Raw genomic sequence first — 14,812 nt, 5'->3', positions numbered from 1 at the left:
ACAGGGTATTCCAAGAGGATACCCGTCTCTTGGCAGCGGTCCTCTCGGGGACAAGCTGCACATAATCCAATTACCCACCTCCTATCTTGGGTTACTGCTGGGTAGTCACCTAATGTGGAGCACCCACGGGGACACTCGAAGAAGAAAGAAAGGTTACTCACCGTAGTAACGGTGGTTCTTCGAGATGTGTCCCCGTGGGTGCTCCACTACCCGCCCATCCTCCCCGCTCCGGATCTCTGTTTAGTGTTTTGCAGGAGCATCCGAGGCGGTTGGTCAAGGAACTGGCGGGGACCGGATCGCGCACATGGCCGGGAGCGCGCGGGGGGAGCGGCGCGCACCAGCGCATGCGCGGTCCGGCAGAAACTGCTTGGAAGATCCGATCTGCGACGCCGGGCGAGCCCGACACCTAATGTGGAGCACCCACGGGGACACATCTCGAAGAACCACCGTTACTACGGTGAGTAACCTTTCTTTTGGGTTTACTTACTTACAAACTACAGCTTTCTAAGACAGGCCCGTTACAGTTACACTAGCAAGTTTTGCCAGCAAAACTCCTGTTTTGTTGACAAAACTTGTGGTGCATACATACAAAATGCATTTTGTCAATAGTATATGGACAAAACATAGCACTTTGCCGGCAGTGTTCTGCCTCAACACTTTATGAAGAGCTATTCTCTGAAAATGTGTCAACTGTATTGAAAGTAATCCTCTATCTTTTAATGTTCTCTGAATTTTTTTTCCCCAGTGATTTTTACCTTTTTAAGCTTAATTTTTGGATGAGTTTAAGCTGCTTCAGTATAACACTTCTGTAATGTAGAAATCTAACAAGGTCAGGAGGAGCTGTATAGGTTACAAGCCCTGAAATAGGCTTCAGCTTCTTGACTGCTCTGAGCCCTTGATTTAACGGACTAATGGGGGTAAGGAGTGTCCATTAATGCTGAAAGTCCATTAAATCTGAATCTGCAGGACTAGAGGCACCTTGCAAGGCGCACTAGGAAGTACTCCATCTGAGACTTGGGACTATTTACAGAGCAGAGCCTCTGTGCTTGCCTGCCATGAGTCACTCATCTCCCACCCAAGCCTGGGCACTCCCGCAGAAAGTAAATTTCCTTGGAGCAGGCATGCCTCGTCCCAGGGTTCTGGCTGGCAGGACACTCACTAGCTGTCCATGTCTGGGCACCCATCCTGCTGGGAGGAGGCAGAGCTCTCTCCCTCACCCTTTCCCCACCTGCTGTGGCAGCTCCTGCAGCCCTGATAACTCCGGCCACTGCAGTGGCCCCTCCAGCAGTGGTGATACCAGTGGGTCTGGTGGCCCTAGTGACTTTGATGAGTCAGTGGCATTTATTTAGTTGGGGGGTGAGGGACTGATAGACGGTCCGTCATTGCTGAAGTCTGTTAAATTGGGGCTTGTTAAGTCAAGGGTTTACTGTATTTTTGTCTAACTAATTATGTCATCAGTGTGACCGTATCATATTTTTAGGCAGTTTATGCACAAATTTACTGTTGTTTGGAAATCTGAGTGGCTTCTAGTGTAGTTTCTTCCAGCAAGAGATACCTACTCACCTTCCTCTGTGGTGTGTGTAGAGGATTTTGCTTTCTGTTTGGACTTCTCAGTCAGAAGTCTGGCTCTGTTGCCTCATGTGTCCTACAGGCTATAGTGTCCATTTTGTTCTATCAGAAGGGTAGCCGTGTTAGTCTGTATCTGCAAAAGCAACAAGAAGTCCTGTGGCACCCTATAGACTGACAGATATTCTTCTTCGAGTGGTCCCCGTGAGTGCTCCACAATAGGTGTCGGGCTCACCCGGCACCGCAGGTCGGAATTCTTCTAGCAGTTTCTATTGGATTGCGCATGCGCCGACGCGCGCCGCTCCCTCGCACGCCCCCGGCCATGTGCGCGATCCGGTCCACGCCAGTTCCTTCTCAACCGCCATCGACTGCAGACGGAATCTGCTCAGGCTAAAGCCAGAGTCAGATAAGATAGTTGTTTTTATGTGTAGTGTGTTTGTTTTGTCACTAAAAAAAAAAAGAGAGAGAGAGAGAGAATATCAGCTAACAGAAAGAAGAGGAACGAAGGAGAGAGGGGTGGACAAGAAGGCTAGTTAAGCCATCTGCTGCTCTGCAGGCCGGTGATTGTTATTTGGGGTAAAAAGGCACTGATTACAGGCTAAGTACCCTATTAACAGTAAAGACTCACCACGATGGCCTCCTTGGGGTTTAAGAAGTGCGAGTCATGCCGCGAAGCTGTGCCGGCCTCCGATGGGCATAGCGAATGCATTCGCTGCCTGGGGGAATCACACGTTACCAGAAGTGTTCTCATTGTGCTTAGCTTACACCCAGGGCCAGGAAAGACAGAGAGATGAGGCTCAAAATGCTCTTGTTTGATAAGGCTCTCCTGCCGGAACCGCTGGAAAAGCCTCATGCAGAAGGGCCCTCTGGGTTGCATAAGAGGAAGGCAGCCTCTTTGACCCCCTTGGTGCAGAAGAGGAGGAAATTCTCCCTGGCTCGATCCTTGCTGGAGGGCCCAGCGGGCAGGACGAGCAGAACGCAGAGTCCCCATCTGCGAGCTCATGAAAGCAGCAGCACAGCAGCACACGCGGCAGAGGCTGAGCCTCCGATTACACAACAGACGGCACGCAAGGCGCCGCGAGCGCCAGTGAGGCAAGCGCCAGAATCGGCGGTGCCGATGCATGCGGCACCAGCCCCCGCGTCATTGACGGTGCAGGGGCACCCGGCACAGAGCCTACCGGTGCCGGAGGAAACTACCCGCGCGGCACCGCAGCTGACTGTGCTGAGCACGGTGCCGACAACGGGGCCGAGATCCCCGGCACGGGAAGGGGCGGCACCCACCCCGCAGGGGAGGGGCAAGGCAAAAGCAAAAGCTCAGCACCGCAGTCCATTTCCAGACAGGGCTGTGCTGCCCTTATCACCTAGCCCTCCCCCCGAGATACACACGCCACACTGGCGGGCTGTGACTCCACCGGCTTATCTAGGACCTCCCTCTCCGTTCCTCCAACTAATTTTGCCGTGGCTTGGGCCACCTTCACCATTTCTGGGCACGGATCCCCTTGAGTACTATCACAAACCAGCTTTACCACTATCTGTGTCGTTGCGGAGGTCCCGCTCTCCCAGACATCATGGCTACACTCTCCGATCGTGGTCCAGGTCTCCATCACTGGGCCCTTGCCCATGCTGCTATGGTCGTCCTCATCATGCTAAACACAGACACTGCAGGTCTAGATCCAGGGGCAGGTCCTCCCCTGCTTCTCAATACCCCGTGTACACTCTCGCTCTGGGACGGGAACACGGTTGTCTCAGGGGGAGTTAGGTCCAGAATCCCGGGACCTTCCTTCACAATCCTCCAGGGAGCAAGTATATCATCGACCGCGGGAACCAGAGGATTTGAGAGAGGTTTACCCCAGTGGTTCCTCCTCATCCTCCCCAGATGAAGCCATGGCCCCCGGGGATGTCTCCCCCCCCAGATGACCTTAAACAATTCCAGGAACTGTTCAAAAGAGTAGCTTTCATGCAGGACATTCAAATAGCAGAGGTGCAGGAGAAGCATCATAAACTCCTGAAAAATTTGAGACCCCTGGCTTCATCCAAAATCGCTATCCCGCTGGACGAAGCCATTATGGAGTCACCCACTAACATATGGCAGACCCCAGCCTCTATTCCGCCTACGAACAAGAGAGCGGATAAGAAGTACTTTGTCCCAGCCAAGGGCATGGAGTTCCTCTTTAGTCACCCACAACCAAATTCTTTGGTGGTCGAATCGTTCCAGCAGAGGTCGAAGGCGTCTCAGTACAAATCGGAGGGATCGGATAAAGATGCTAAGAAGCTAGAGCTGTTTGGCAGGAAGGTATATTCCTCCTCTACCCTATTATTGAGAGTGGCAAATTACGCGGCACACCTATCAAACCACAACTTTGACAATTACTCCAGACTTACTTCCCTCATGGATTCACTCCTGGAAGACAAGAAGCTGGTGTTAAAGGCGATTGTTCAAGAGGGCTATGCAGCGTCGTGGACGGGAGTCCAGATTGCCCTGGACACGGGGGACACAGTGGCACGTTCAACAACTACACCAGTGGTCATGCATAGGGAATCCTGGCTCCAGATGTCTGGTATCCCCAGGGACCTGCAGGCGAAGATCGTGGATCTTCCCTTTGATAAACAAAAGCTGTTTGTGGACTCAACTGACTCGGTCCTCCACTCCAGCAAGGACTCGAGGCCCACACTTAGAACCTTGGACATTTATACTCCCCCATACAAGAAGAAGAAATTTTATCCTCAGCAAAGACGCTACGCTTACCAACCACAGCGTGTTCAATATCAGCGAGGCTACAACCAAGGGCGCCATCAACAGCAGCAGCAGTACAGAACTCCCAGGCGATGTTCTCAACAAAGCCGTACACCCTTGGGGCAGGGCCAAAGACAACAAGTTTGACGGGTATGTCGGGGGCTGCACTATCAACACCATCGCTCAATGCCACTCTCATCTCATGTTCCATCATCGCCTCAAACCGTTCCACTCCGAATGGCAAAAGTTCACCATGGACAGATGGGTGCTAGAGATTATAGCCACGGGTTACATGATCCCCTTCCAGTCACCTCCACCGACGAAGCCTCCCGCCAGGCCTCATCTCAGAGACGCTGCCCACGAGGCGAAGCTCAAGCAGGAGGTGGATCACCTTATGTTCATAGGGGCGGTGGAAAGAGTGCCGGAGCAATTCCAGGGGAAAGGTTTTTATTCATGCTACTTCCTAACAGAGAAGAAAACAAGAGGCTGGAGGCCGATCTTGGATCTACGGGGCCTCAGTCGTTACTTGCGCAAGCAACGCTTTCAGATGATCACAGTTGCCTCCATACTTTCGGCACTGGACGATGGAGACTGGTTTGCAGCCCTCGACTTACAAGATGCTTACTTTCATATAACAATCCACCCAGCACACAGACGCTTCCTCCGCTTCACGGTCGGCAGGGAACATTTCCAGTACAGGGTTCTTCCGTTCGGCCTATCCTCGGCTCCCAGAGTTTTTACCAAAACCCTGGCGGTGGTATCAGCCTACCTGCACAGACAGGGGGTGTTTATTTTCCCATATCTGGACGACTGCCTGCTGAAAGGGGCATCAAAAGCAGAGGTCTTACGCATGATACGTGTCACCGTGGACACGTTTACTTCGCTGGGCCTAGTTATCAACCTCGCAAAGTCAAAGACCGAACCCACACAAGATATAGAGTTCATAGGGGCATGCATAAACTCTATCACAGCAAGAGTATACGTGCCCGACACCCGCTTCCGCGCCATCAACTCACTGGTGCAAGTCATGACGTACAGCCCCACGGTGCCGGTCCTAACGTGCCTACAGCTGTTGGGCCACATGGTGGCAGCGACATTTGTGGTACAGAATGCCAGGTTACACATGCGAAGCCTGCAGCATTGGCTGACGAGTGTTTACAAACCGGCATCCCATACTGTCCACAAGGTAGTGTCACCCACGACAGAGGTGCGCAGATCCCTAGCGTGGTGGGAAAATCCCAAGAATCTGCTAGTGGGGGTGCCTTTTCACCAACCACAAATTTCTATTTTTCTTACTACCAACGCCTCCCACATAGAATGGGGAGCGCACATTGGCAGCAAGGTGACGCAAGGGCTATGGTCCCCTGTGGAACAGACACTGCACATAAACATACTGGAGCTCAGAGCAGTGTTCAACGCGTGCAGACATTTTCGAGACTACCTGCATGGCAGAGTAGTTAGGATCAATACCGACAATACCTCCACTATGTTCTACATCAATCGACAAGGAGGGGCACGATCCCATGCGCTATGTGCGGAAGCAGTCCGATTGTGGAACTGGTGCATCGCCAACAACATAACATTGAAAGCCTCGTACTTGCCGGGCGCTCACAACGTGAAGGCAGATCAGATGAGCAGGTGCTTCGCACTCAGGCACGAATGGCAGATCCGCTCCAACCTGTTACGGCGCATATTTCATACATGGGGGTTTCCCCAAGTCGATTTGTTTGCCACCCAGTACAAGAAGAAGTGTCCCCAGTACTGCTCCAGAGCAGGAATAGGGCGGGGGTCCCTGGGGAACGCATGCATGATTTCATGGAAGGGCCCTCTACTTTACGCATTTCCCCCCACAACACTTACCCACAAGGCTCTGCAGAAAGCCAGAAGGGGGAGAGCTCTCATGATACTCATAGTCCCAACTTGGGACCGGCAACAGTGGTTTCCCTTGCTTCTGCGCATGTCAGATCGCCCACCACTTCCCCTACCGGTGGCGCCGGACTTTCTCACGCAGGCTCAGGGGTCCATAGTGCACCCGCACCCTCAGGGTCTGCATCTACAAGCATGGTTAATCCATGACTCAGCGCCTTAGAGAGCATGTGTACAGAGGGAGTACAACAAGTCCTGGAGTGTAGCCAAAGGACCTCTACCAGGAGGACTTATGAACAGAAATGGACTCGATTTACAGCCTGGTGTTCTGCCAAGCAGTTAGCTCCCCTTGACGTTCCTATAACCATAATACTAGAATACCTATTGGACCTCAAACGAGACGGGCTTTCTCTATCCTCACTAAAGGTCCACCTCACTGCTATATCAGCTTTTCGGCATACAGAAGAAGGGCCCACTGTATTCGCCCACCCTATCGTCACAAGGTTCTTGAAGGGGCTGGTAAACCTGTACCCTCCTCGAAAACTGCTTCCACCGTCGTGGAGTTTGGACTTGGTGCTCAGCACGCTATCGGGACCACCCTTCGAACCATTAGCCACGGTACCACTCCGACTCCTTACCGTGAAAACAACCTTCCTCCTTGCGATTACATCAGCCCGCAGGGTGAGCAAGCTCGCAGCAGTGATGGCAACGCTACCCTGCACAGTATTCTCAAAGGGGGCGGTAACCTTACGGTTACACCCAGCCTTCGTTCCAAAAGTTTCTTCGGAGTTCCATCTTAACGAACCAATAGTTTTACCCTCGTTTTACCCAAAGCCTCACAGCTCCAGCAAGGAGGCACGCCTACATCTCCTAGATGTGAGAAGGGCGTTGGCCTTCTACATAGAGAGAACTAAGTCCTTCCGGAAAACGGACAGGCTTCTCGTGTCTCTCACTCCCAGGTCAAAAGGGGAAGGCCTCTCTTCACAGAGAATTTCGAAGCACATTGTGTCCTGTATAAAAATGTGCTACGAGCTTCGAAAGACCCCTTTGCTGGCCCCGCCTAGGGCTCACTCCACCAGGGTGGTGGCGGCATCAACAGCCTTCTTCAAGGGCATCGTGTTAAAAGACATATGTAGAGCGGCGACCTGGTCATCCTGTGACACCTTCGCCAAGCATTATGCCTTACATCGGGTATTTGAGGAGGATACCCGTCTGTCGACAGCAGTCCTCTCGGGGGCAAGCTGCACGTGAATCGATTACCCACCTCCTTACTTGGGTTACTGCTGGGTAGTCACCTATTGTGGAGCATCCACGGGGACCACTCGAAGAAGAAAGAGAAGTTACTCACCTGTAGTAACGATGGTTCTTCCAGATGTGTCCCCGTGGGTGCTCCACCACCCGCCCATCCTCCCCACTTCGGAATCTCTGTCTGATGTTTTTCAGGAGCATCCGAGGCGGTTGGTCAAGGAACTGGCGGGGACTGAATCGCGCACATGGCTGGGGGTGCGCAAGGGAGCGGCGCGCGTCAGCGCATGCACGATCCAATAGAAACTGCTAGAAGAATTCCGATCTGCGGCGCCGGGCGAGCCTGACACCTATTGTGGAGCACCCACGGGGACACATCTCGAAGAACCATCGTTACCACAGGTGAGTAACTTCTCTTTTTGGAGCATAAGTTTTCATGGGCAAAGACCTGCTTTGTCAGATGTTTTATGCCTCCTAACCAACTCTGAAGTTACTTTTTCCACACAAAGCTCTTTTTGAGCATGTCCTGATTCTTTTATAGTCCTGGCATAGCCGTATGACATTCCCCTTTTTTGGTCACATGACCCATTGCATGCATGCATGCTGTCTCTGGAGTACTCCATATCAAAGAATTTGTTCTGTTTGGAGGACCAAGCTTTAGTAACCAGTAGCGCATCTCCTTAAAGAGGTTACCATGTTCTGTGTTATGTGGCTGTAAAAATAAGTAAACCCATATGTTCTTGGAGGTCTTGGTTACCTGTTGTGTGCTTTGACTATACTGACTAATACTAAATTTACTTGATCTGACTACATAATGCAAAAACCATTACTGTTAAGAGAGTGAAATGGAGATCTTCCCTTCTTCTCCAGGAATAAAGTTATATGTTGTTCACATAAAATTGACAAAATGAGATGTCATAAGGGCATGGAACAATGTTTCCTACTATTTATAACACTATTGTGGAAATGCAAAACTAAAATCTGCTTATCAGAACTAGATGCAGACCTATGTGCTCTTCTGATTTTGTTCAGACATGATAATCTGTGTTTTTTCTTTATTTTTTCTTGTTGTGTGTTTGTTTTTTAAGAAAAGTACAGTACAGTAAACCCTCGATTTAATGGACTAATGCAGGGGGGCGGGGTGTTTAATTCCTAATGTCCATTATATCCAGATGGTTATACTGTGGGATGAAGCACTAACCTTATCAGCCAATCACTTGCTTCTGTCCTCTCTCCCCCCTCTCCCCTTCCCCACTCCTACCCCATTCTTCCTCTCACACCTCCATCTTCCTCTCCCAATTACCAGGAGAGGAGCTGAATGCTGGCCTGGCTCCTTTTAGCGCTGCAGCTCCTCCAGCCCCTGGCTCCGAGCTGACTGCTTGAAGCTAGAACGTGGCCACCCTCAGCCTGCCAGTGGGCTGCAGTCTCTGACACCGTGGCCGCTGCTCAGTGCCATTGCAGGCAGTGGTGACCAGGTGCTGATATGCTCCATGCACACAGGGCTGGAGGAGGAGAGCTCCTGCGCTCAGCCACAGCCCCCCTCCCACTCCTGCTCTGGTGGCCCCAGCTACTGCCGTGGCCTCTCCAGCCCCAGTGGCCCCAGCCTCTCCAGCAGCAGCTCCGGTGAGTCTCTGGCATTTATTTAGGTTGGGGTGGAGGGGACTGGCAGACAGCATCCGTTATTTCTGAAGTCCATTATATTGGGGTCTGTTAAATTGAGGGTTTACTGTATTTGTTTTGGAGGAAGAATGCGTGCAGTGTTAGATGTATCTTGCACAAATATTGGAGCTCAAGGTTTGAGTTAACTCAGAAGGTCCCTAAATAAATAGAATTGTAATGAATTGTGTACTCTGTGGAAGGAGATGTAAAGAATCCAAAAGATGTATTATCTGTATTTGCAGTAATGTCTTGCCTCAGATTTTATTATGCTTTGGTTTACTTAGCACAGATGCAGCAGTGAATAGCAACACCAGCCCTTCCCAGTCATCATCTATCAATGACATTTCATCCATGTCAACAGAGCAAACATTGGCTTCAGATACAGACAGCAGCCTTGATGCCTTGACAGGACCCCTTGAAGGATGCCGTTGATCAGCCTGTATTGCAGTATTGGGGAAAAAACCTTGTTTCTTTGGCCTGAATTGCTTGTAAGTTAATGGAACCAAGTAGAGAAACTCCATGTTCTGCATGTTCTACTAAAATAATGCCTGTTTTACTCAGTTGTAATAAAATTCCCTGCTTAATATTGTAGAATGAAAGCAAAACAATATCTAATGGGGAAAAAAACTACGGTTTAGACACGACTGTAGGCTTTTTTGTTTAAGCCTATTCAGGTGAGCAGTTACAATAGATATGTGCCGGATAACTAAGTCCTTCTGAGTGAGTTCATGGGGCTTTTGTGTCATTTAGTAGACTTCTGTCACACACATGGTCAATACATTTTTGCCTTACCCTGTACTGGGTTTCTTGAATGTATAGTGTCAGTATAATTTTCATAAATATGACTGCAGAAGTTTGTGCTGTTTAGCTCCAGTATGTTGTTTGTGAGTGTTACTTTACATATTAGACATTTAGTACTGTATTCAAGGAGCAATTGTTCTTCCACATAGCACTTTTTTCCCATTGAGCCCTTTCCCTCCTCATCTCCAAATAATTCTGTATATCTTCTTGTAGAAGAAACAAACTTGTGAACATCAAATAGCATAGCCCTCATTTCATATTTTACATATGAATGCAACTATGCTTCTCTGAATGTCTTTTCCTTTCAGTAGTTTTAGTGGAAATAGATGGAATGGGTTAGTTTGTTGAAGCAACATATCTCTTTGAATGAGATGAAGTGCTAAATTATTTCCTTATTTTATGGCTAATACATTGTTTTAGTCTTTTTTGTGAATAAAAATGTTTAGAATCCACCCTTTCCCTATGTTTTCTTTGAAGAACAAAAATTACGCTTTTGGAGCTTTCTCCGTTAATTCTTGTGTCTCAGTTTCAAAATCTAATGAAGTGCAAAGGCCATAGGGAGAACTTGAAACCTAAGGCTGTGATCTAGATTACAGGGATTTGTCAACAGAAGATATCTTCTGACAAAACTTCTGTCAACATATCGGGGGCAAACTTCAAGTGGACTGCTTTACGAGCATGTGCTCTGTCAACAGAGAGCAGCCTGACTTCCCAGCCACTCTATCAGCAAAACAGCCAACCAGAAGCACAGCAGACAGGGTTGTGCCCGGTGTGCCAGAAGCCCTTCTGTCAACAGAGGGACCCCTTGGAATGTCCAGACTGGCTTTCTGTCGACAGATACTTTATCAACAGAGGCATTCTTCCTCATGTCGAGCAGGGTACAGCTGTTGACAGAAGTGCTGCATTCTGTCAACTTACTGTTGACAGAATGCCTTGGAAGTCTGGGTACTCCATGGATTTTTGCCGGCAGAACTGCCTTGCCCTCTAGTTTAGACATAGCCTAAGTACCCATTGGAATAACTGCCCTGTTTTTGGTTTTTACTTGTTTATGGAACCATTCTTTAATGTGAACACTTCTAAATTTTGATAGTCTTTTGACTGATTTGACAGCTTATTTTCTTAAGTATTTCTTATATTCATAGAGCTACACTCTACTTCCATATTAAAAAAAGATCTTTCTTTGTCAAAAAGCATTCTATGTACATTTTTTATCAAGTTGCTGCCTAGGAACCGCGAGGCTGTTAGCAAAGAAGCTCTTTTTCAGTTTTAATAGACGCTGATCAATAAAGCTATCAGATTTAAATAATACAGATGTTGCCTCTATATTGCACAATATTTTGAATTATTAGAAATTGTGTGTGCAGTACAGTAGTGCTTAAGTTATCAAATATTACACAATTGTGCATTTGCAAACATATAAAAGCACGTTTGCTTTGGAAAGCACAAACGTAAGAAATGCTTTCCTAAAGGATCTTTGTGTGCATGTGTGTTATGGTTAAACTATATGACTAAAATAATAATGAAAAAATGTCAAAGATGAGGCAAAACATACTGCTTTCCTAGTGACATTTATCTGTGTCTCTTTTCTCACTGAACCGTTTTATTAAGCTGAATTGGCCAATATAGTATTTGGGAAAGGAAAAAGAATTGTCTATGATTTTGTATGCTCTTGGTTATGTTCTAAAAGGTGGAAATTCTCTTGTTAATGCAGTGTGTCCCCATAAATGTTTTTAAATACTTTAATTTGCTGCAGCTTTGAAATTTTCAGAACAGCAAAGTTTGGCAGGAAAATTGGACAAAACTATCTTAATGATGTAAGCTGTAGAAAGTAAATCTTTAGAGTTCATATCTGGCACCTTAATTTTGATTTTTTTTTTAAACAAGCATTGTTTAAAGTTTTGTTTAATTCACAATACAGATATATTATTATTTATCATGTGTTTCAGGTGGAATGTGCAAAATTTGATTTATTTTGTCATTAGAGCAAACCTATGGTAAAATGCTCATTGTGTTCTTACACAATGGAATTGTATATACTCTTTATCTCTGGATGTTCGGAGGTGTTAATGTTCAAAGATACCTAATGCTTAGAATAAACTCTGGTGATCTTAAAAATTCACCCTATTTGCTTCACAGGAAAAATTGAAAGAGCGCTCTCTCTCTTTTCTCGTGTGTTGATCCAAAAACTGCTATTTTGTTCCAGAAAGAGCATCACATTGTTCATTGCATGTAGGCTTAGCTATGCAGGTGAAGACTTTCAAAAGTGACAATGATTTTTTAGAAGCTTGAGAATCAGGCTGCTTTTAATACCCAGAATCACTAATTATTTTTTAAAATCTTGGATGTAGTATTTTCATACAAATTTGAAATCATAGGACAAATGTGCAAAATGATGCATCCTACCACTAAGAGCTCTTAAGAATTACTTTCCCACTATATACCTGTGTCATAAAGGGCTGAAATATCTATTCTATAGCAATCTGATGCATATCACAGAACTGGTGCACAGCACATGCAATTAAGTTATCTTAGTGTTAAAATAAATGAGTTATTAGTAAGTTATTGCCTGCTAGTATTGGTCTTGTTCTGTTTGCAAAAGTTCTTGCTGAATATTTTGATATCCATTATTAATTTCTGGGGATAACCTTTTTAGTGATTTATAGGCTAATCTTGAAAATGTGCTCTTAGAATAAAAAGCAGCTGAGTTTTTAAGTAAGTGACCCTGTTTCCCTGTAATCTTTTTCATTATAATAATGATGATGGATAGGATTTTTAACACTTGTTTTAACAGAAGCAGTCTCTTGTGACTGCAGATCTGTAACTTTATTGGTAACATGCATGAAAAATAAGAAGCTTGCATATTATAATTCAGAATGAAAAGAAACAGTTGCCTATAAACTGAATTACATCTTACATCTTGACATTGAGAAGTTGGATGTGTAGCTGTATCCACAAAAATGCATGCTAAACAGTATGCCTACTTCTGTGCATACTTGCAGAAACAAACTGGGGTATTTACGTGTGAAAAATAGACATGCACTTCATGTATTTTTGAATATGCAGTTGCAGTCCTGACTATGTGCAAATCAAGCTGTGTCCAATATACAAAAATTGATTTTGCTATCACACCATCTCTGATGTTATATAAGAACCCTATCTCTGATGTGAAAACTGGTACTTCCCTGTGTAATCTTGAGTAGTTTAAAATTTAGAATTTAAGTTTACAGTGCAATAGAATAATTTTTATTTCCAATGTTGATCATACATATGAAGTGATGCAGTTGACCAGTTTTCTGTGCCTCGTGTTTAGCACTTATAAAAATGCGTGCGTGTGTGCGTGCATGCGAGAGAGAGAGAGGGTGCTACCCAACTGATTCTGTAAACACACAGTTACGGTTTTTATATTTAACTGCTCACTTGAAAGGAGAAGGAGATAATGGTTAATATTCAGATTATATTTAAAACCCACTTTACGTAAACACTGAGTAACTGAATGGCATTGCAGATATGGAGTGTTTTAAAAGGATGATTTCATTTTAATTGTATGCATATAACTTTTCCGCAAAACGTGACTAAATTCAGAAACCAGCCATTTTGAAAGCTGAGTGAGAAGTCTGTAGAATGTGCTTTGGGAAGACACTTTGATATGAAAGATTGTCTTTCGTTAGGTTTAAAAGAACCCTGTCAAAATAAGGTTTGTCTGCACAGATCACATAAAATATACCAGTCTAACCACTCTGAAATGCAAGCCTTTGAAGTTTGTTATATCTGATTTCTGGTAAGACTTTAAAATTCCTTACCAAAGAATACAAGCTCGATAAGCTCAAACTCAGTTAGAAATTGTTGACTGGTTGGTTGTGAAGATCTAAACCTCTTAGGCCGTTTCTACCCAGGCCACTTCCTTTGGAAGTGGCATGCTAATACAGGGAGTGAAAGATGCTAATGAGGTGTGGATGCAAATTCCCCGTGCCTCATTAGCATAATGTCACGTGATTTGGAGTCTGGAAGATGTTCTTCCGGACTCCAAAATGCCGTATAGAAGCGCGGCCACTGGGGGGGGGTGCTTCTGGAAGGAAGTCCTCTTGGAGTCCCCTTCTTCCCAAAAATTTCCCGAAGGAAGTGGTCTGTGTAGAAACGGCCTTAGGGTCTAGATTGTTATTGGGTGGTGGGGGTGGTCTTTTAAATCTTAAGTCTGTGGGTGTTTATTCAAAATTACATAAAAAGGGATTCCTCCTTTAATTTAGTAATAATTCTAAAATAAAGCTTTCAGATGGACCTCTACCTAATAATAAACCAGTTTTCTTTTTGGATCTAGTTTTACTTGACTCTTGTCAAATTTACGATTTTAGAAATAGGATAGAGCTGAGAACTTCAAAATACAGCTTTATATGTCCATTGTGCAATAGTGGAGGGAGTGACCCATATCAGTACGGCTATGTCTAGACTAGAGGGATTTGTTGGCAGAAGTTTTTTGTCGGAAGGTGTCTTCTGACAAAACTTCTTGAGTCAGATTGCAGCCAGACCGCATGGTGGATTGAAAGAGCCTGGCTGCTCTTTCGGTAAAACAGCAAACTGGAAGCACAACAGACAGGGTTGCCCAGTGTCCCAGAAACTCTTTCTGTTGACAGAAAACCCCCTGAAATGTCCAGACCTGGTTTTTATCAACAGATATCTGTTGATGGAGGCGTTCTTTCTTGTGGTGAGCAGGGTACAGCTGTTGACAAAAGTGCTGCATTCTGTTGATTTACTGTCTGTAGAATGCCCTTGGGAATCTGCATGCTCCTTGTGTTTTGTTGACAGAACAGCTGTTTTGCTGACAGAACCCTCTAATCTAGTCATAGCCTATGGCAGAAGTGCACTGTAGTGATTTGGTATGCATTGTAAATTCCTAGAAAATTCCTCTGGTGTTCAAGTGCAGACAAATCTTTACTGAACTTAGTA

General features: G+C 46.0%; 1 protein-coding gene across 4 annotated transcripts in view; it reads left to right on the top strand.

The window, feature by feature from the left end:
* Window positions 1–14,177, top strand: part of MAPK9 (mitogen-activated protein kinase 9) — a 55,664-nt gene extending 41,487 nt beyond the window's left edge. For 3 of the 4 annotated variants that reach the window (XM_075009986.1, XM_075009988.1, XM_075009989.1), the window contains one exon: window positions 9,360–14,177. In XM_075009986.1, coding sequence (XP_074866087.1) covers window positions 9,360–9,502 — 143 coding nt within the window. In that variant the 3' untranslated portion in view covers window positions 9,503–14,177. Of the gene's footprint in view, window positions 1–9,354 lie in introns of all 4 variants that reach the window. The other variant, XM_075009987.1, reaches the window with a different exon arrangement.
* The last annotated feature ends 635 nt before the right edge of the window (window positions 14,178–14,812 follow it).

Source organism: Carettochelys insculpta, chromosome 15 (genome assembly GCF_033958435.1).
Source record: "Carettochelys insculpta isolate YL-2023 chromosome 15, ASM3395843v1, whole genome shotgun sequence".
NCBI classification, from domain to species: domain Eukaryota; kingdom Metazoa; phylum Chordata; order Testudines; family Carettochelyidae; genus Carettochelys; species Carettochelys insculpta.
Note: the sequence above shows the minus strand (reverse complement) of the source record. Positions and strands in the feature narration are given on the sequence as shown.